The following is a 22,093-nucleotide window of genomic DNA, read 5'->3' on the forward strand; positions in this document are numbered from 1 at the left end:
CCCAGACTTTTTTTTACGTTCAAATATAAAAGAGTTGGGAACACATGCATGAAGCAAGTTCCTAGGATGCCAAATAAATAGGGATGCACTGAATCCAGGATTCGGCCAAATCCTTCTGCCTGGCCGAACCGAATCCTAATTTGCATATGCAAATTAGGGGAGGGAAGTAAAATCTTTTTCCCCTTCCCACCCCTAATTTGCATATGCAAATTAGGGTTCGGATTCAGTATTCGGCCAAATCTTTCACAAAGGATTCGGAGGTTCGGCCGAATCCAAAATAGTGGATTCGGTGCATCCCTACAAATAAAGGATGTGATTGGCTATTTGGTAGCCCTTTCTGGATTGGCAGTCGACAAGAGGCTCTGGGCTCATTTATCAACACTGGGCAAATTTGCTTAAGGGCAGTTACCTATAGCAACCAATCAATGATTAGCTTTTTAAAGCCAGCTGCAAGTAGAACAATAAATGCAGCAATTTGCTTGATTGCCATGGGTTACTGCCCACGGGAAAATTTGCCCAGTGTTGATAAATGACCCCCTCTGTCTCCAAACCAGGAATTCAATAACACCTGCTTTGAGGCGAGTGGAAGCAACATCAATGGGTTGATGAGCAAGATGTTGCTCATGAGTCACAGGTTGGGGACCACTGCTTTGGCCAATGACAAATGTGTTTTGTCATGGCTACAAATTGCGTCATTGCAGATAAGGACCAGCTCTGATAATTATGTAATCATACAAATATCTGTGGGAAAGCATTTTTGCATGATTCCGCATGTGTTTTACCAGCAGCAAATCTCATTACCCACAATGGGAATGAACTTCCAGTCAGTTTGTAATCTCAGCAAGATGCACAGTCTGTTATTGCCTTATTACAGGAAAGCACCGAATTACGGGAAGGCCATTTCCTTAAGACTACATTTTATCCAAATTTTAAAAAAATTATTTCCTTTTTCTCTGTAATAATAAAGCACTACCTTGAACTTGATCCAAGCTAAAATATAATTCATCCTTATTGGAAGCAAAACCAGCCCATTTCTATAAAGATCCGTTATCCGGTAAACCCCAGGTCCTGAGCATTCTGGATAACAGGTCCCATACCTGTACCTACAAATAGAGGCCGGCAACCTATCTTTTATCAGTGGCTTAAGGGTTGCATATTCAATTCAGCCCTAACTAGCCTGCCACATTAGTGGCCAAAATCCCTTTGTTTGGTGCCCAATTGAGTAGATCATTATGTATAGGGCTGTTTTATGAAAATATTAAATTGGGGAATCCTAAAAGATTCCAAGCTGTTCCATATTTTGTACATTTATGATGACATTTCTAATTGTCAGGATCAGGGAAGTTTTTAACAATCCGAGACATTTATCAGTCCTGATGTCTGCATCAATCCATCAGAATGTGTTTGATTTGAGCAGTTCATCATTCTGGTCTATTGGTGGTGGTGCTCCGCACTGTATAACCCAGAAGCAACATTCATATGGTTATTAAAATGTCTGAAATAGTTTCTTTTATAAATTCAGTAGGCTGGGGTGCACGTGGCTCAGTGGGTAGCACTTCTGCCTTGTAGAGTTGGGGTTGTAAATTCAAGTCCAGATTGGACACTATCTGCAAGGAGTTTGGATGTCCTCCTTGTGTTTGGTTTTCTCAAAAAAAAAAAAACAATACAGGCAGGTTAATTTGCTCCTAATAATAAATATAAATCCTACTGCATGAATGTGACAGGGACTTTAGATTGTAAGCTCTACTGGGGCAGGGACTAATGTGAGTGTTCTATGACCTCTGTAGAGCACTATATAAACATTAAAATAGTAAAATGTATGAGAGACCCTTGCTTAGATTGATGCTTCTCCATATACAATTCAATTCCAAAACCTATTAAAAATGTATTAAAAATATATAGCAGTACTTTAGACATAACAAATATCCAGAAACAATCCAAATGGAGCGGAGATGAAGAAATATCATGTGCGTCAATGTCGCTACACACCACACACGGTTAATTTCTATGATTTTCCATAGCCTGTACCAATAGATCTCTACCCAGGGAACAGACAATTACTTTCACCGCAAACAAACATAATTTAATAAGCTTGTGTGTGGAAAAGAATGACATTTATTCTAATTCTGACCCTCTTCTAGCTGTTTTGTTGGTTTAACAAGGTCAGACTATTTTAATTTGTTTTAATGGCACAGTCTGTACAAACATGCTCCGATATCAATTTGCACATCTCCAGCAGAACAGAAAATGCTTTCCCTCCCATTTGAAAAGACTGGCTTAGGGAAACAAGACAAAAAGAAAGGCAATTTTCTCTTCAGGCAGATTGTCTTGCCCAGGTGCACGGAGAAAAACAGAAGAGAATGCAGTTTCTTAGCCGCAGGTTGTTTTGCTTTAACTGTAGTGTTAAAAGTATAGTAAAACAGCCAGTCCAAGGTGCACAGACAGTGAATGCCCACTCTTCATCTATTTCACTTGTCAACGTCATCTACAATGGGACAGTATAGACAGATTTACGTCATTCAACGGGTTGTTCATTACTGAGTGATGTAGAGTACGCTAATGATTTACAATGCACATTTTGTTTATGACAACAAAAATGGAATAAATGAATTAATAGGATCAATAACTGCAGAAGAGAAAGTAGAGAAGGGATTTCTGTAACCAGCCAAATCTGACATTTATTGCATGTTGAGCAGATTCCGTAAGGTTGCAGTAGCACTTACTGAGGGACAAGGGAAAAGAAACACATAGGGGAAGATTCCCTAAAGCGGTGAAGTGGCTAACGCTAGCGTCCGTTCTACAGCATTACCGCCCTCAGGGACTTCAATTTTTCGGGCGCAGGCGTCGCTACACTAGCAAAGGAGATAGACGCTAGCGTTGCTTCGCACTCTAAAGCCAGGCGAATTTTCGCTCTGACAAATGAACGTAGCCCCACAAATTCACTAAGATGCAGATTTTACTGAACGTTACCTTATTTGCCAGACTTGCTTTCGCCAGCTCAGACCAGGCGAAGTGCAATGGAGTGGATATGACCTCGTCAATTTTTAGTGCAAAAACCTGTACTTATACTCACACACACAAGTGTTCACATATATACATACACACACATATATATATATATATATATATATATATATATATATATATAATCAAAGAGGTAAATAAACCGCACTGCCAGGACTTCCATAAGATGTGAAAAAGCAAAAATTATTTTATTTTCAACGTTTCGGCTCCCAACTTAAGCCGTCTTCAGGAGGTTTATTTACCTCTTTGATTATTTATAATTTAACCAGCACCTAGGCAGTGACGATCACTTGGGAGTGCTCCAGATTGCGACTTTGTATATATATATATATATATATATATATATATATATATATATATATATATATATATATATATATATATACACACACACAACTTTACATTGCCTTTATTATAGTCTCTTCACAATCAATTTTAAAAAACTTGGCGTTGGTCTGGGCAGTCTCCCCTTCAAAAGCGCATATGCAGGTGGCGGGGGAGGATCTAGACCTCAGATTGAAACCAAGCTTTTATATTTTGATCACAGGTAAACAAGTTAGGGACCGCCGTATGGGGTTTACCTTGACGTGGTATGGCGGCTTATCAATTTTATGATCATAACTTTGTAACAAAAAACCCTGTTTTTCTTTTTTTAGACAGGGGATTATTGTATTTAAATATGTTTTTATATGGACTTAGGAGTGCACCCACAACCCTCCTTTTTTGTACTTTATATAAATAACACTGGCCTCAAGAGTGGCACAAAAGAAGGTATTACTCAAAAATAACATGTGAAGCTTGAGATGTGAGAAAAGTTTCTGTGGTTAAATGAGAACAAGACAGAAACTTTTGGCTAAGGTTGAGAATGAAAGCCTGCTTAATAACCAACACAGCAGGTTGGTGGCACTATCTTGTGCCACTTCAGCTTCTCTACTCTGCCACTAAGCCTTTTTTCCCCCCATAGATTAGGGAGTATGTTGGCTATATCAAAAGAAGATCTGGGGGGTTCCTATATATCTATGCAATCCCTTTAACAGAGCAACTGCCAGATGTTGCCATTTCTGATAATGAAGGATATGTGCCTGTTAACAGGAATAGTAGAACAAACATTTCTTCCGTTTAAACGAACGTGGCATCAATGACATATTGAAAAGTCCTGTCTGCTTCCCAGGCCTCCTTTATATTAATATGGATAAGAATCTATAAGTGGATGAGAACAGTTACAAGAGAAAGCTGCAAAGTCTTGTAAGAAAGACAATGCATATGGCTGGCAGTTGATAAGATAAAGTGCAACATATAAGTAACAAACTTTTATTTACAAGATACATTTGCTTAGAGAAAAAGAATGTATCAACTGTAAGCAAAACTATGACACAAATACCAATAGACAAACTTATTTACAGGTCTAACAATCCAAACCTAAAGATTTAATGGCATAATCAGTGGTGTAGTTATAGAGGAAGCAGAGGGCCTGTGAAAATGGGGGCCTGTACCCCGGGGTCTGCTTCCTCTATGGAGGCGCCGACCCCTCTGAAGACTTTTTACGGGTCGGGGGCACGTGCACACCAGTTAAGCCACTACATAATCAGGAGTTTTAATAGAAGTTTTTAACAGAAGAAAATCTTAGGGAAAAAAAGATATAAGATATATTTTCCTCTTGTTTTAGGCTTCAAAGTAAGGCAATTATTACTGATTGTATGGCATAAAATGGCACTTTTTGATAAATGAACAAGGTTAAACTGCTCACTTTCACAGTTAAATATTCAGAAGCCAGACTTACAAACAGGCTTACTCCTTTTTAAAGGCAAATGCCGACAATTTGTTATTTGCAGATTGGCCTAATGGTTTGTGTTTCTTTGCTGCAGCAATGCCGCTATCTGTGTTTTCCTGGGGACACCCATTTGATGCCATGTTCTCCTGCTCAGGGCGTTTTCGCTTTTTTGCATCAGCGCCATCTTCTCCGGGGTAGTCTCCTTTGGCTTTCTCAGTCCACAGCTTGTTGTGGGGAAGGAAAATAAAAGGAGCAGTTGAGACAAATGAAAGGTTATAAAGTTATAGAGAGAATACATACTATGTAAAAACTGTTTATACTACTAAGTATGTTGCCGTTTGATACTTTCTCCACAACCTGAGATTTTCACAAACAGTCAGTGACATTAAAAAAGTGGCTGTGAGGGTAGGTACTTAGGGGCAAATCTACTAAAGGGCAAAGAGACCAACGCTGGTGAAAATTCACCATTGTGACATCGTTTCAGGTGCAGGTGTAACTTCGCTAGCGAAGGAGACGGACGCTGGCACGCAATCACACTCAATCGCCAGACGAAGTTGCGCTCTGGCGAAGGGACGTAACTGTGCAAATTCACTAAGATGCGGATTTTAGGGAATGTTACCTCATTTGCCAGCTCAGACCAGGCGAAGTGCAATGGAGTGCATAGGATTTCCTCCATTTTTAGTGCAAAAATTTTCTAAGTCCCAAAAATGCTGGTATCTTCTTTTTTTCCAGAGTGATAACCGTCACTGGTGAATTTTCGCCGCTTAGTAAATTTGCCCCTTAGTTGCTTCTAACTTCCCATTAAAAGGGTAACCCTGATTAGACATGTTTTTTAATATACTGCTTTGTCAAATTACGAACTCCAAAGAACTCCCAGTTTTCCTAACTCCCTAAGCACAGTAAAAATTTGCACAGGCTTGATAAAGGGTCCTGCGAGGCCGAAACGTTGCCACTCTTTGTCTGCTCATATGTTCTGAGACAATAAATACACTTTATTGAAAACTTATTCGCAACAGTGTGCTGCAGTATATTGGACTATAGAACTCCTCAGAGACTTATTATATCCTTATATTTTACAATGGGGGTTCATTATTCACTATATAATGTGTCGGTTTAACTAGAGATGCACCGGATCCAGGATTCAGCTCGGTATTCGGCCTTTTTCATCAGGATTCGGCCAAATCCTTCTGTTCGGCCGAACCGAATCCTAATTTGCATATGCAAATTAGGGGCGGGAGGGAGATTGTGTGACGTTTTGTCACAAAACAAGGAAGTAAAAAATGTTTTCCCCTTCCAACCCCTAATTTGCACATGCAAATTAGGATTCGGTTCGGTATTCGGCCAAATCTTTCGCAAAGGATTCGGGGGTTCGACCGAATCCAAAATAGTGGATTCGGTGCATCCCTAAGTTTAACAATGTATCCTGACAAAAGGAGACCCTCTAAAATTAGGTGGTAATGGCCGACTGAATGGGTCAAGCACCCGCACCATTATTATCCCATATTGAACATGGATCATAGCAATTTCCCTCCACCACAAATATCCTCCAAACTTTTTTTTGGGGGAACAACATCTCCCTTCAGTACTCTACAAGATTTTATTCTTTGGTCAAGTTAATTTAAGGTATTAAATTGCTTTATACAGATCTACCATAGAAATGTAAATCTCTATAAAGTCCTTTCTTTAAAGGAGAATTCAACTGCCCATATAATAAAACCCACTACCCCCTACCATACATAATCCCCCCTCCCTGCTCCCGCGATAACTCCAGTAATTTACCCATATCCTGTAATTGCCCCCCGTTGCAGAGTAACCGCAGAGGAGCTCACAGGCGCCATCTTTTTATCTTCAAAACGTAAGCAATGTATCTGCGTATGCGCAGTTGAAGCAATCTTCTAGTTCCGGACAACTGTGCATGCGCTGAAAGTGACGCATATAGCCAAAGGGAGGGAAGACGTGCCTGTGAGTCAATTTGAGCTTAAATCCATTAAATCAGGGGTGCCCAAAAGGTAAATCGGGATCTACCAGTAGACCTTTAGCTGGGGATTAGTAGATCTCAAGATACGTTCATCAAACAGCTTGTCACCCTCCTATTTCATGCTTTTCATTCAGATATTTATTTTAAGGTTACATAAAAATATGTTTGTTAAATAGAGCAATATAAATTCTCCCATAAATTAATACAATATCTAAGTAATGTTTTCAATGGAACAGAATACTAACAATCCTATTATGGGATAATGGGACATCACTAAAAGTAGACCTTGCATTAGTATGGGCAAACCTGCCTTAGATGATGAATACATTTTTCTAACTGTTGGGACATACTTGCCACAAATCCACAGTGCAATACCTCATTAATCTAACAACAGCATGATCTCTGCTTACCATTCTCTCTTCAGATGTGAGCATACGAAACCGACTCATGCCTTCTTTAATGATTTCAGACTCGTCAAGTCCTGCATTTTCAGACAAGATACTTGGTCGATTTTCATCCAGCCATAGCTGAAAGCCAGTTTTGGGCCTACAGCATAACAAATCAAAATGGTCATCTCTTATCAGCCAAGCAACATCAAATTTTACTTTAAAATGATGGTTGTAGCCAAAGCATGGTATGCCCTCCATGAAAACCAAGGAAATTGTCAGGCAAATAAAACATATAACCTATTTAAGGCCAACGGTCTAAGATAGAATGACAAAGATAAACATGACCTTAAGGCTGTTTCATCATCAGCATAGAATTCAAAATGCCCTTAATCCCATCACCACTTTCTTAAGAAAGTAATAAAAAAACCAACAGAAGGTTTGTATTAGAAACATTTGCTACACATTCAAGAGCATCAGAAAATGTGGCTTTGAGAAGGATTGTAAAAACACAGCGCTTTCTTGGAAAAATAAGTAGACATACGATTCCAGTGAAAGCCGTTTAAAGGAGAAGGAAAGGTTAAAACTAAGTAAGCCTTATCAGAAAGGTCCATCTAAATATACCAGTAAACCCCCAACGTAGTGCTGCCCTGAGTCCCCTGTCAAAAGAAACACTGCATTTCTTTCCTTCTATTGTGTACACATGGGCTTCTGTATCAGACTTCCTGCCTTCAGTTTAAACCTCATGGCCCTGGGCAAGAGCATGCTCAGTTTGCTCCTCTTCCCCCGCCCCCTCCCTTCTCTACTGTAATCTGATCCCAGAGCAGGAAGAGACTCAGGCAGGAAGTGATGTCACACCACATTAATACTGCAGCTCCTATCCTAAACAAACAGAGAGTTTTTAGAGCTTTTTACTCAGGTATGGTAAAACATTCTACAGAATAAATATAGCATTCTAGCTTGCACTATTGCAGCTAATCTATTGGCAATAAAATGCCTCCGTAGCGTTCCTTCTCCTTTAAGATACTTCTAGTTTCATTGATGGTTCTAAAAGTCCTTGAAGTGCCACTATTAACTTGAAATGTTCCAGCAGAAATTGTACTTACTACAGGTTACATGCAAGCTTCTGCTACTGTGTCTGCAGTATTAGGTACCAACCTATTTGAGACTATTCAATTTTAATAGCATCCCTTGGGCTGTGATGTCAAAAAATAGGATTATTTTGGCACAATTGTAGGTCAACTAGTCAATTGCCCAAGCCGACCACGGTTTCAGCCCAACTAGGTCATGGGCCAAACAGACATTGAGAGGCCCATTTATCAGGCCGAATTTCAAATTTATATGAAATTTTTTTTAATTTGAATATACTCACAATTCGACTGGGAGGTTATTTAAGAAAAAAATTGAACGTCTAATATTCCATCAAATGGTTCTGATCCCAAAATTTGAATCATATTCAATAAGTTAAGATTAGTATGAATCAAGATTTTCTGCCAAAAAAAACCTTAAGTGTCAGGAAGGCTAGTAACATCTCCAAATGACTCAACGAACCTCTGCCATTGACTTGTATATGAAACTGGTAGGTTTTAGGTGGCTAATATTCGAATCAGGACTGTTTCCATGGTCGAGTGTGATAAATCTCACATTCGAATTTACATTAGAATAGGGGGGATTAAAATGTGTGGATTTTGACACTCGAAAATTCGAATTTACTATTCGTCCCTTTATAAATCTGCCCGAGTGTACGAGGAAACACGTGTGGCATAACCAATTTTCCACTGTCCAAATGTACATTCAAAAGGTACGAATTATCAGAACAGCAGGAAGCGATGCATCTGTGGTACACCATTAACTGTGTCCATAGATAAACTTTACAAACCTGCTAAATTCCTGAACCATCCAATATTCAGTTTATGGCCCTGGTTCAGCAGGCCAACATGCACATACTGATACTTTACAATATTATTTATATGTTTATGGCCAGCTGTAGTATGGAGTAAGAGAGAACAGGGAAGACAACAATAGGGGACCACAGACAAGGAAGAGTCTTCAAGCAATGCTAAACATCCTACATAACACTACAGAATCCATGGAACAAAATATTATTTAATGATCTCCAGTAAACACACTCAGAAAAGAAAAATGTATGGGGTAAATTAATAAAAAGTTTTGCCCACATATTATAACTCAATTCAAACAGCTGACCAGTTAAATTCTACCTGCTGATTGGTTTCTATAGGTTACTAGACAAGCAGCAATCTTATGAACATTCACAGGTATGGGACCAGTTATCCAGAATGCCCGGGACCTGGGGTTTTAACAGTTCTTTTGTAATTTGGATCTTGATACCTCGAGTCTACTAGGAAATCATGTAAACATTAAATAAACCCAATAGGCTGGTTTTGCTTCCAATAAGGAATAATTCTATCTTAGTTGGGATCAAGTACAGGTACTGTTTTATTATTACAGGGAATAAGGAAATAATTTTTCCAAATTTGGATTATTTAATTATAATTCAGTCTATGGGAGACGACCATTGTGTAATTCGGAGCTTTCTGGATAAGAGATCCCATACCTGTATTACGTTATCCCCCAAGGCTTAAAGGTCCTTTAAAACAATAATACACTGCCACCTACAAATATGCTTACAGTAACACAGATCAATAAGTCAGGCTAAAAGTGAAGACCAATCAAAGGTGTTTACAGTTCCATGTAAATTTTACTGGAGAGTGCAATTCTAATGTATGCAAACTAAAAAAAAAAAAGCTGCAAATGTTAGTTATCACTACTTTGCTAGCCTAAAACGAAAAAAAAACACACAAGAAAAATATATACATTTTGCGTATGACTATGTAATTACTAAGAGGTTTTCTTTATAAAGGGAGGGTCCCTGTGGGGGTGTTGTCTGGCCAATCGGAGGGCAGAATTCATTTAGTGCTGCTTCCAATAATATGAGCTATAATTAAATGCAGACAACATCTTTTCTTCATTTTCAAGAGAATGAGGAAGTGCGACGGTTGAATATCATGAAGAAAGTAAATACAAAGCATTACTAAATGGGGGGGGGGGTAAGGATATTATTTGGAAATCAGAGTTTTTAAATAGTAACTTTTTCTTTTATATAACATTAGATGTACAGTATATACTTCTATTAAAAGTACGGTGACAAAGCAAAATAATGAACCTCCCCCACTTGCCCCTCATAAATACAGTGTTGCCAAAGGCTTCAACAGAGGGGATACAGAAAGCACAGAGAATGGCAGCAGTACTTCTATGTGCAGTATGGGGCACAACAAGCAAAAACATGGAGGACGGAGTCCATTTTTCTGAATTTTGTACCCTGCCCATAAATAAGGACCTGCTTTTAACGGCAAATACATTTTCAAAAGTGCCGCATACTCACTTTTTGTTTTCTGCAATGTCTGCAGCAGCTTTGGGTGGTGTGGGAACAGCTTTTTTTTCTTCTGTTGTTTTTTTTGCAGTGGGTTTAGCTTGGACGCTATGAAACAAAGTAGCTTGGCCCTTGAAAAATAAAATGCAAGAAACGCACATTTGAATAACTGCATTTCTACGATGTTTCACAATAGGCAGGAAAAATTAGATTGAAAGTTTGGGAAAAATCAAGAGCAGGCTGAATGTAAGCAGTCATCTGATTACCTTGTATACTGCCACGGTGTAAATATGCCCAGTGTGTATAAATAACGCCAAAACAGAGTGGAGCATCATGATTATGACAGTCAATCAACTGCCATGCCACTATCTTAGGGTTATTGTACAATGGCTTGATTTTATTTTTTTTATGTGTGTGTGTGTGGGGGGGAATCGAGAATTAAATATTAAAAAACAAAGCTCGCTTGCAGCTACAGACCTGGCCAGAAAGTAAGACAAGCTGCCTTTTATAATAGTTTACATCATTGAAGTTTAATAAAATATTCCCTTCATTAAGACAAGAACAGAACATTCTTAAGTATAATTTCCTAGATTATAATGTTACCTCTACAGGACTCTTGAAATGATAGTCAATTTTTATAGCCAAAGACAAAAAGAAGTATGATTTTAAAGACTAGCACATGTCCATGGAACATCAAACACAGATCATAAGTAAAAAAAAAAAAAAAAGTTACAATTAAAGGATACTTACAGTCACAAACCTGCCTTTATTTTTGTACCGTGTCATTAAAATTTATTCCTATTTTTTTCCACCCCTCATGTTACTCATTCGCAGCTCAATAAGTCAGGTCAGTTACACTTTGTTACATTAGTTGCTGACATTATTCTTCTTCCGCAGCAGCTTAACCCCCGCCTCAATCTTTACTAAAGTCTGGTGTACAATGGCTGCTTCAATTGAATAAATTTGATGCTGCCATTTCTGTTACAATTTCATAAATCACATTCTGGCATTTTAGAATACAGTACTACAAAGTAACTGGAAAAAGTCATTTTAGAATTCTATTTAAAAATAATTATTTTTTTCTGTTCTGGCATGCTTGAAGATGCAATGTCTCTGGAATCTTTGAATTTAAACTATAATACACATATATATATGTATTGAATTTAAACTATAATAATGCACATATTGCCTAAATAAAGCAACTTTCCAACATACGTTAAAAAATGTCAATGGTTTAGTTGTAAATGTATTTACAACCAAAAACAATATTGGTTTATCCATTTTGTTCAACTGACACTTTTCAATGAATCCTGAACCCATGAAGTAGAAGTCATTTCACCACCAGGTCATTTAAATTGATAAGACTTTTGACTTTTCAATAGTCAGAGCCAGGAGTGCAGAAAACAAAATAGTTTAGACCGAAATCAGCAAGACAGAACCTGCTTTTAACAGTAATAACTTTAAAACCACTGTAAATGTTTACCTAAATATACACTGGAAAGCTGTTAAGAATATTTTCATTCATTGCGCAGAAAAAAAACAATTTAGTTGCTTAAAGGTAGGACTACACGGATGTTTTCGGCGCAATCTGACGCGCTGCGACAAAACGCCGGCATCAAATCGCATGCAACGGAAATAAGGTAAGAGATAGAAATGTCGGATGAAGTCGCAGTGTTGATCAGACACGACTGTCGGATACAGACGCAACGCTGTGACTTCATCCGACATTTCTATCTCTTACCTTATTTCTGTCATATTCGATTTTGTGATATCACCAATATCAGTTGATAATTTCCTTATAGTCCTTAAATATAGAGTCAGCTGATAACATCAGTAATCTAAGCAAACAAAAGACTGTGTTTAGTACCTGTTTGGATTTTGCTTTTGGAGCCAGAGGTTTTATAATAACAGAGTCGGACTTGCTGGTGGATGGACTTCCACTAGCTGATGGCTTCCTTGGAAATTTTCCCATGTTATCCAAGATACTAGTAGAGCGAGATGAGTTACTTGCAAATGCAGGGCTTTTCTGACTAGCAGACACCTTGAAAATTTAAACAAAAGGTAAAGTAGTCTTGAACAAAAATGTACAAGGTAAGTTAAAAGACAGACGACTACTTCAACAGTAAATTAAGGGTATTTTCAGAACAAAACTATCTGGGTCTGAAGACATTCATTAATGTTAAGTGAACTAATGAAGTGTCATACAATATGAAATATTGCCATGTATAAGATCAAGACATGCTAACATGTTAGTATAGAGGGAGTCAATAGAGTTTTGACATTAAGAAGCTACCGCTGGAATAGCTTACTCACTACAGTTGGATCATTTTTAGTTATTAATTCAGAAGAGAGCTCACATGGGCAACTTCATGCATTTGGCAAAAATAATTATTTTTCACTTTAAATTACCTAGTTAATGTGCATGCAAAAAGTAAAGTAAATTGAGTGGTGGGAAGAAAGAAAAAATAAAAACATACATACATAACAAACATAATTTAAAGTGTACCTTGAAAGGATTAACTCGGCCTTGGTTGCTGGATAGAATTGCACCTTGGGAAAATCATAAAGAGTATAACCAAGGTAAAGAAAGATTACGTTTGCTTAATATCTACAATATGCACAGAGAAAGGACAGATTACTTACCCAACTTAGACTCTGACACATCTGGGGTTTTTACACTTTTGTTGAAAGGGTTTGCTGCTGTAAATCAAGGGAGATCACATTTAAAAAGAATAAATTGGCAAATTTAAAATCAGATAGAGCAGCAAGACAAAAAAGCTAGACCAGTGAATTTAAGGTGAACTTCCCTTTAATTACATCATCTAGAGAGTGGCTTAGGCTAATGAAACACAGGCAGGTTTCTCTGCTGGCGAATATACACCAGCAGAGAAAGGACAATCCAATGCTATCTGAATATGTGTGAATGGTATCAGCCTGCCAGTGGACACAAGGAGTGGTTTTTAGAGAAAATACATACTAATAACATTTCCATGTTGAAATCACTCTGTGTGCATCGACGGGCTGATCCTATCCCTGTCAGTTTACATATATTCAGGTAGGGAAGACAGCAAATGGGCCTTTTGCACAAATACTGCATGTAGAGAGACATGATGTCTGGTGAGCTCTAATATCTCTTCTAGGCAAATGGAGCCCAACTATAACTATATATTGGATGTAACGGTCAATGAATATCTGACACCCAACTTCTGCCTGAAGAGAGAGAATGAAGAGAAGATGATGCTGAGAGAGGGATAGTGAAGGTAAATTTGATTGTTTCAGAAATAGTACAGAATTTTTAATTGATTATATTTAGAAAGTTTCTTATTTCAGTAAGCTGAAGCTTATATTCAATTTTCATTTTCGCTATAGTTCCCCTTTGAATAAACCATTTTTGATAAAGAGGGGCATATTTCACTTTACATAAGCCTTTAGTTTCTTGTTTATACAGGGTGAAGAACAGACTTTTTTTTAACATAAAGCAATTACAAAGAGCAGGTAGGAGTGTGACAAGAAGCAATCATAAATAAGGGAGAATTTTAAAATAAACAGGCTACTGTCATATGGCAGCATTTGCAACATTTACAGATATTGTCATTCATACTCGGGGTGTTGCTTTCTAGTGCTTCCTCTTGTTCTTTTTCCTCTTCTTCCATCTCTTCCTCATTATTTTCCTCATACTGGTCTTGTTTAACTGGTTTTGCCCTTGAATCGCCCCACTCTGTTGCTGTTCTGCTATATCTGAAAGAAAGTCAAAAGACTATAATGTGAGCAATCAAGAGCAGGCTATAAAAAAATAAAAGACAGACTGTAATATATAAAACTTGCGAAATTAGCATATGTTGCAAAAAAGCAATTAATAACACTCACACATTTCAGAGCCTTTCCTAGAGAAAGAAGGGCAGAATCCTTGGGATGCCAGGGACATAGAAAAAAATGGTGTTGCAGCATCACAAGTAAAGTACCCGGGGCTGGTGCATTTGTTGAAAAAGAGCTCCATTTACTGGGTATGAGGAAACCAAATAAAATCACCGGGGGGGGGGGGGGGGCTACTAACTAACATGCCCCCTAGTGATTTTACCTTTCTTTTTCCTTTCAACAGAGAGTTGCAAAATTCATGATTTAACAATGGTTAACATATAAATAAAAGCAGTGATTTTGCTATAGAATAAAAAAAAAATCAGCTTTTAGAATTCTGAAATCATCAGCAGGGATAGAAAGGAATAGAAGCATCTAAGCAGGAACCAGTTTTTTCATATATTTAAGGATATCACTTGAACCTTTTAGCAGTTTGGCTTTGGTTAGTACCATTCTGAAATGGACATAAGGAGACAAAGGGCTAACTCTATCCCCGACAGTGGACACCTGCCCTTCTTAACCTTCCTATTTATTTACAGCTTTAGTTAGCGATCGCTTATAAGACCAGTCTCTTATCTTCAGTCCAGATTACTACTAATCTCCAATCTTTTCTAAGTAAGAATCTGAGATGCTGATCTTAGCAAGTGTGAAAAGCTTCTTCTAATTAGAGTTGGATCTAGTCAGGCTTTATTGATTTAATATCCCCAGCTTTTGTTTTTACTTAAAGAGGTTGTTCACCTTTTTTTAGTATTAGGTAGAAGAGAATGATATTCTGAGATAATTTGCAATTGGTTGTAATTTTTTATTCTTTGTGGTTTTTGAGTTATTTAGCTTTTATTCAGCAGCTCTCCAGTTTGCAATTTCAGCAATTGGGTTGCTAGGGATCAAATTACCCTAGCAACCATGCATTCATTTGAACAAGAGACTGGAATATGAATAGGAGAGGGCCTGAATAGAAATACGAGTAATAAAAAGTAGCAATAACAATACATGTGTAGCCTTACAGAGCATTTGTTTTTAGATGGGGTCAGTGACCCCCATTTGAAAACTGGAAAGAGTCAGAACAAGACAAATAAAACAAAACTAAAAAAAAGAAAATATGAAGTCCAATTTAAAAGTTGCTTAGAATTAGCCATTCTATAACATATGAAAAGTTAACTTAAAGGTGAACTGCCCCTTTATACCTTTTATAGTTGAAGGTCATCTAATGCACCTTTAATTTTAAATTTCTAATAATCATTACAGACACACAAAAATACATGGGGCAATGTAGTCAATTGAGTTTGCTAATTGTCACAGAGCAACCCATCAGGCAGTATAAACTGGTCAGATATTAAAACAGATTTATCTGGTTGCTATTGGTTACTAGATGAGGGCAAACAGACTTATTACATCACCCCATATCTTTTACAAAAAAAACCCCTCATATAATAAACACACTATTGTTTGATTGAATTGGAGTGCTGGTCCATCTTCGACTAATGTATAATACCCTTTTGACAAGCACCCGCAAAGATATCGGAGTGGTCAGAGTGCTACACTTCAAAATGAGTATCCGCACTCAAAGGCAAATAACTTCAGCAAAGGAAGGGGTGCGCGGTAATTATGTATACTCCAATTATTCTCAGACCAGCACTCCCTATTTTAAGAATCAATCATTTTATTATTACATCGTATCAATGCCCGACGTTTCCCTGTTGGGGCCAAAACGTCGGGCATTGATATGATGTAATAATAAAACGATTGATTCTTAAAATAGGGAGTGCTGGTCTGAGAATAATTGGAGTATATACAGATATAGATATATATATATATATATATATATATATATATATATATATATATATATATATATATATATATATATATAGAGATATATAGATATATATATACACACAGTCAGTGGGGTGGCACACCGCTTGCTAGTTCTGTACCTGGGTGCCCGGTAAAATAATATGTAGTGCAAAAATGACCAGCAACACCAGGGTTTCAGTGAAAAAAACAATATATTCACATGTGCATATGTAGCCAACGTGATGTTTCGGTCCTCACAAATCTATGGTAAATGCATCTATCATAAATCCTATATGAGCATATCTATGGAGTATATAGGCCATATTGGTCAGTTCCTGTAGCCTATCTACTTATCCTGTGGATAAAAAAACAGTTTAACTGCAATGCCGCATTCAGGCCCCTTGGGGCCACACAGTCTAATTCATATGTCCAAAAAGCCTCCCTCTGGAGCAACATCCGGTCCATATTCCCCCCTCTTGGGGTATCCAGGATACAGTCGATAGGCATACATTTGAAAGAGGAGGCAGGGTGTTTAGCTTGCAACCAGTGCTGGGCTACTGATGGTTCGGATATATCCTGCTTTACATATGTCTTTGGTTTAGGATCCAATGCTGCCCGAATTGTTGAACGATGCATACTAATCCTTTCACGCAGTTGTCTATTTGTTTTCCCGCAGTATATAAGACCGAAGGGACATTTGATTATATAGACCACATTCCGGGATGTACACATAAGTCTATGCTTTATGTCATACGGTTTCCCAGTGTGTGGATGAAAAAATGTTTTTCCCAAGATCAGTGTATTACACATTACACAATTTCCACATTGAAATGAGCCCATTTTTTGTACTCCCTTCTGCTTACGATCATATTTGCTTACCTGATCAGCAGATGACAGTAGCTGCTTAAGGTTCTTGTTTCTCCTATGGCCGAACCGGATCTTACTTGTATTCACCACGGTTAATTCCCTATCTGTTTTTACTATAGGCCAAAGCTGCAAAACAGATGATTTTTTTTTATAATTGGGGTACGGGCATCATAAGTTGTGGTGTAATATAACACATTATCCTTATTCTCCCTCTTTTTCTGATCCATTTCACCATTCAAAACCTCCTTTCTGTCAAGGGACATAGCCCATAATTTGGCCTCATTAATCACTGTCTCGGGGTAACCCCTCTCCAAAAATTGTGCGGCCATTGTATTCAAAGCGGCTAATTTCTCTTGTTCTTTACTGGTAATTCGTATGACCCGAAGCATTTGCGACCTTGGGAGTGAATGTAGTAAATGTTTTGGATGGCTACTTTTATAGTGAAGCAATGTGTTCCTGTCTGTGGGCTTCTGGTAGACCTTAGTCTGCAAACAATTTAATTCCCGATCCTTATATATCATCACATCGAGGAATTGGATAGACTCCACATCATAGTGTAAAGTGAAGCATATAGTTGTGGGTAACTTATTAAGATCCTCCACAAAGCCATTCAGGTCTTCCTCTGGCCCAATCCACAAGAAAAACAAATTGTCTATATAACATCTATAGTAGCCTCCATACTTGCAAAAAAGATGATGATTCAATATATACTGTGTCTCATATTGATTCATGAAAGCATTAGCATAAGAGGGGGCCACATTAGAGCCCATAGTAGTCCCCAAAAGTTGAAGATAAAATTGGGTCTCAAACTTAAAGTAGTTATTCTTGAGTATAAACCCCAATAATTCCAAAATAAATTCCACTGGTGGTCCCTTGTAAAGTGCGTTCTCGCACATTAATTCCCTGGTGACTTCTATACCTGCATTGTGTGGTATACATGTGTAGAGGCTATTGACATCCATAGTCACCAGGATAAAAGATAAATCATTCAGGTCAATGCTCTCATGGAGGAAATCAGTAGTATCTTGTACATAGGAACCAATATCCTGCATCAATGGCTGCAATAAAGAGTCCACATATCTAGCTATTTTTTCAGTTAGTGAACCCACCGCTGAAATTATGGGTCTCCCTGGCGGATTTGTAAGGTTTTTGTGGATTTTTGGTAGAGAGCAAATAACGGGTCTTACCGGATATTCCACGTACATTAGCATCCCTCATTTTTCCAATATCCAGCCACTAGTGCATCCTTCCTCCAGCTGTGATTGAAATCTAAGCGTAGGATCAAAAGTTAAGCGTTGGTAGCATTTTGAGTGAGACAATTGCAACAATAGTTCACTCCTATAATATGAGTAATCCAGAACCACTACGGCACCACCCTTATCAGCAGGTTTTATTATAATGTCAGTTCTTTCCCGTAAAGATTTCAAAATTGCCGGTTCATCCTTAGTCAAGTTACCACTATGTTCAGTGAGTTTAGGAAATTGACAGACCGTTTAGTTCAACATCCTAGAAAACGTATGTAAGAATGTATTAACTGTGCCAGGCTCAAAGTCACTTTTCATATTAAGGGCAGGGCATAATTCCTCAGTTATCAAAGGACAACCCTCGTGTTAAGACATTCATCTCACCTGCTGAAAGTTGGTGGCTCGATATGTTCACTACTTGTCCCGTTTCCCTAACCGGCGCGTCTGAGTTTAATGTGCCCCCTCCATCTTCGGACTCAGCACTGCTGGACACGTATCCTAACGGTCACAGCACTTTCCGCGTCATCAGTCTGCGTCGTGTGCCCCCAGCTCGACCTCCATGGCGCACACAGGATTCGCAATATTTTGATGGTGTTCGGTTTTTAAAATTTTACATGATATTACAACTATCTTAATCACCTTAGATAATTTGTATTAATAAGTGTGGATTTTTTATTGCATAGTTTTTAAAATATTTAAAATATTTATATTGCACTGACCACTCTGATAAGGTGATGTCACTTCCCTAATTGGTTATTCACCATTGGCTATTTAAACTTGTTGTAATGAGAGGTGTGGTTGCCTTGAGAAAGGTCCCTGAGAGGACCGAACGTCACGTTGGCTACATATACACATGTGAATATATTGTTTTTTCACTGAAACCCTGGTGTTGCTGGTCATTTTTGCACTACATATTATTTTACCGGGCACCCAGGTATATAACTAGCAAGCGGTGTGCCACCCCACTGACTAATACCCCAACCATCGGGAGGAATAATACAGATTTCTGCAAGAGAAGGTGTGCGGTCCTGGATAGATGCTCATTAGAATTGATGATACTTGTGATTGAGGAGACCGGCCAGGAACTTAAGACAGTAAGGAATGATATGTTGTTAATTTAGATACATTGCGGCAGGACAAGGAAAGCAATTGTTACAGGATCAAGAACAACATACTTGCCGTTTAAACTATCAAAACGGCTACGCGTGCAAAAGGATTACAAGGACGGCTGGGTGTATCATTGGCACCATGGAGGTCGAGCTGGGGGCACACGACGCAGACTGATGACGCGGAAAGTGCAGCGACCGTTGGGATATGTGTCCAGCAGTGCTGAGTCCGAAGAGGAACGAAGCAACATCACACAGACGACACAGCAGGATTTTTTAGATGCAGGCAAGGTCCCGGATGGGACATTAAACTCAGACGCAGTGGCCGCAAGCACCTCAGGAGAAAAAGCATGAGGGAGACCACCGCGCCGGTTAGGGAAACGGGACAAGTAGTGAACATATCGAGCCACCAACTTTCAGCAGGTGAGATGAATGTCGGGGGTTGTCCTTTGTACCCTCAGCTACAAGGCATAGGTTTTGGAATGTGGTGGACAATTATAAATTTACCCGTACACTCAGATTGAAAGAGTACTTTAAAGCTAAGCCTAAACCCACGATAACTGAGGAATTATGCCCTGCCCTTAATATGAAAAGTGACTTTGAGCCTGGCACAGTTAATACATTCTTACATACGTTTTCTAGGATGTTGAACTAAACGGTCTGTCAATTTCCTAAACTCACTGAACATAGTGGTAACTTGACTAAGGATGAACCGGCAATTCTGAAATCTTTACGGGAAAGAACTGACATTATAATAAAACCTGCTGATAAGGGTGGTGCCGTAGTGGTTCTGGATTACTCATATTATAGGAGTGAACTATTGTTGCAATTGTCTCACTCAAAATGCTACCAACGCTTAACTTTTGATCCTACGCTTAGATTTCAATCACAGCTGAAGAAAATCCTGGAGGAAGGATGCAATAGTGGCTGGATATTGGAAAAAATGAGGGATGCAATGTACGTGGAATATCCGGTAAGACCCGTTATGTACTCTCTACCAAAAAAACCACAAAAACCTTACAAATCCCGCCAGGGAGACCCATAATTTCAGCTGTGGGTTCACGAACTGAAAAAGTAGCTAGATATGTGGACTCTTTATTGCAGCCATTGATACAGGATATTGGTTCCTATGTACAAGATACTACTGATTTCCTCCATGTGAGAGACCGCATTGACCTGAATGATTTATCTTTTATCCTGGTGACTATGGATGTCAATAGCCTCTATACATGTATACCACACAATGCAGGTATAGAAGCCACCAGGGAATTAATGTGCGAGAACGCACTTTACAAGGGACCACCAGTGGAATTTATTTTGGCATTATTGGGGTTTATACTCAAGAATAACTACTTTAAGTTTGAGACCCAATTTTATCTTCAACTTTTGGGGACCGCTATGGGCTCAAATGTGGCCCCCTCTTATGCTAATGCTTTCATGAATCAATATGAGACACAGTATATATTGAATCGTCTTTTTCGCAAGTATGGAGGCTACTATAGATGTTATATAGACAATTTGTTTTTCTTGTGGATTGGGCCAGAGGAAGACCTGAATGGCTTTGTGGAGGATCTTATTATGCTACCCACAACTATATGCTTCACTTTACACTATGATGTGGAGTCTATCCAATTCCTCGATGTGATGATATATAAGGATCAGGAATTAAATTGTTTGCAGACTAAGGTCTACCAGAAGCCCATGGACAGGAACACATTGCTTCACTATAAAAGTAGCCATCCAAAACATTTACTACATTCACTCCCAAGGTCGCAAATGCTACGGGTCATACGAATTACCAGTAAAGAACAAGAGAAATTAGCCGCTTTGAATACAATGGCCGCACAATTTTTGGAGAGGGGTTACCCCGAGACAGTGATTAATGAGGCCAAATTGTGGGCTATGTCCCTTGACAGAAAGGAGGTTTTGAAGGGTGAAATGGATCAGAAAAATAGGGAGAATAAGGATAATGTGTTATATTACACCACAACTTATGATGCCCGTACCCCAATGATAAAAAATTCTGTTTAACCGTGGTGAATACAAGTAAGATCCGGTTCGGCCATAGGAGAAACAAGAACCTTAAGCAGCTACTGTCATCTGCTGATCAGGTAAGCAAATATGATAGTAAGCAGAAGGGAGTACAAAAAATGGGCTCATTTCAATGTGGAAATGGTGTTATGTGTAACACACTGATCGTGGGAAAAACATTTTTTCATCCACAAACTGGGAAACCGTATGACATAAAGCATAGACTTACGTGTACATCCCGGAATGTGAACTATATAATCAAATGTCCCTGCGGTCTTATATACTGCGGGAAAACAAATAGACCACTGAGTGAAAGGATTAGTATGCATCGTTCAACAATTCAGGCAGCATTGGATCCTAAACCAAAGATAAATGTAAAGCAGGATATATCCGAACAACCAGTAGCCCAGCACTGGTTGCAAGCTAAACACCCTGCCTCCTCTTTCAAATGTATGCCTATCGACTGTATCCTGGATACCCCAAGAGGGGGGAATATGGACCGGATGTTGCTCCAGAGGGAGGCTTTTTGGACATATGAATTAGACTGTGTGGCCCCAAGGGGCCTGAATGCGGCATTGCAGTTAAACTGTTTTTTATCCACAGGATAAGTAGATAGGCTACAGGAACTGACCAATATGGCCTATAT

At 38.6% G+C, this 22,093-nt stretch overlaps 1 protein-coding gene across 1 annotated transcript in view; it reads right to left on the reverse strand.

Annotated features, from left to right (window-relative positions):
* Nucleotides 1-4,321: 4,321 nt before the first annotated feature.
* Nucleotides 4,322-22,093, reverse strand: part of wdhd1.L (WD repeat and HMG-box DNA binding protein 1 L homeolog) — a 54,188-nt gene continuing 36,416 nt past the window's right edge. Inside the window, 7 exon segments of the mRNA NM_001088026.1 lie at nt 4,322-5,019; nt 7,184-7,319; nt 10,563-10,681; nt 12,418-12,591; nt 13,057-13,100; nt 13,194-13,250; nt 14,152-14,288. Coding sequence (NP_001081495.1) covers nt 4,813-5,019; nt 7,184-7,319; nt 10,563-10,681; nt 12,418-12,591; nt 13,057-13,100; nt 13,194-13,250; nt 14,152-14,288 — 874 coding nt within the window. The 3' untranslated portion in view covers nt 4,322-4,812.

The sequence above is a fragment of the Xenopus laevis genome, chromosome 8L, assembly GCF_017654675.1.
Source record: "Xenopus laevis strain J_2021 chromosome 8L, Xenopus_laevis_v10.1, whole genome shotgun sequence".
In the NCBI taxonomy this organism is placed as follows: domain Eukaryota; kingdom Metazoa; phylum Chordata; class Amphibia; order Anura; family Pipidae; genus Xenopus; species Xenopus laevis.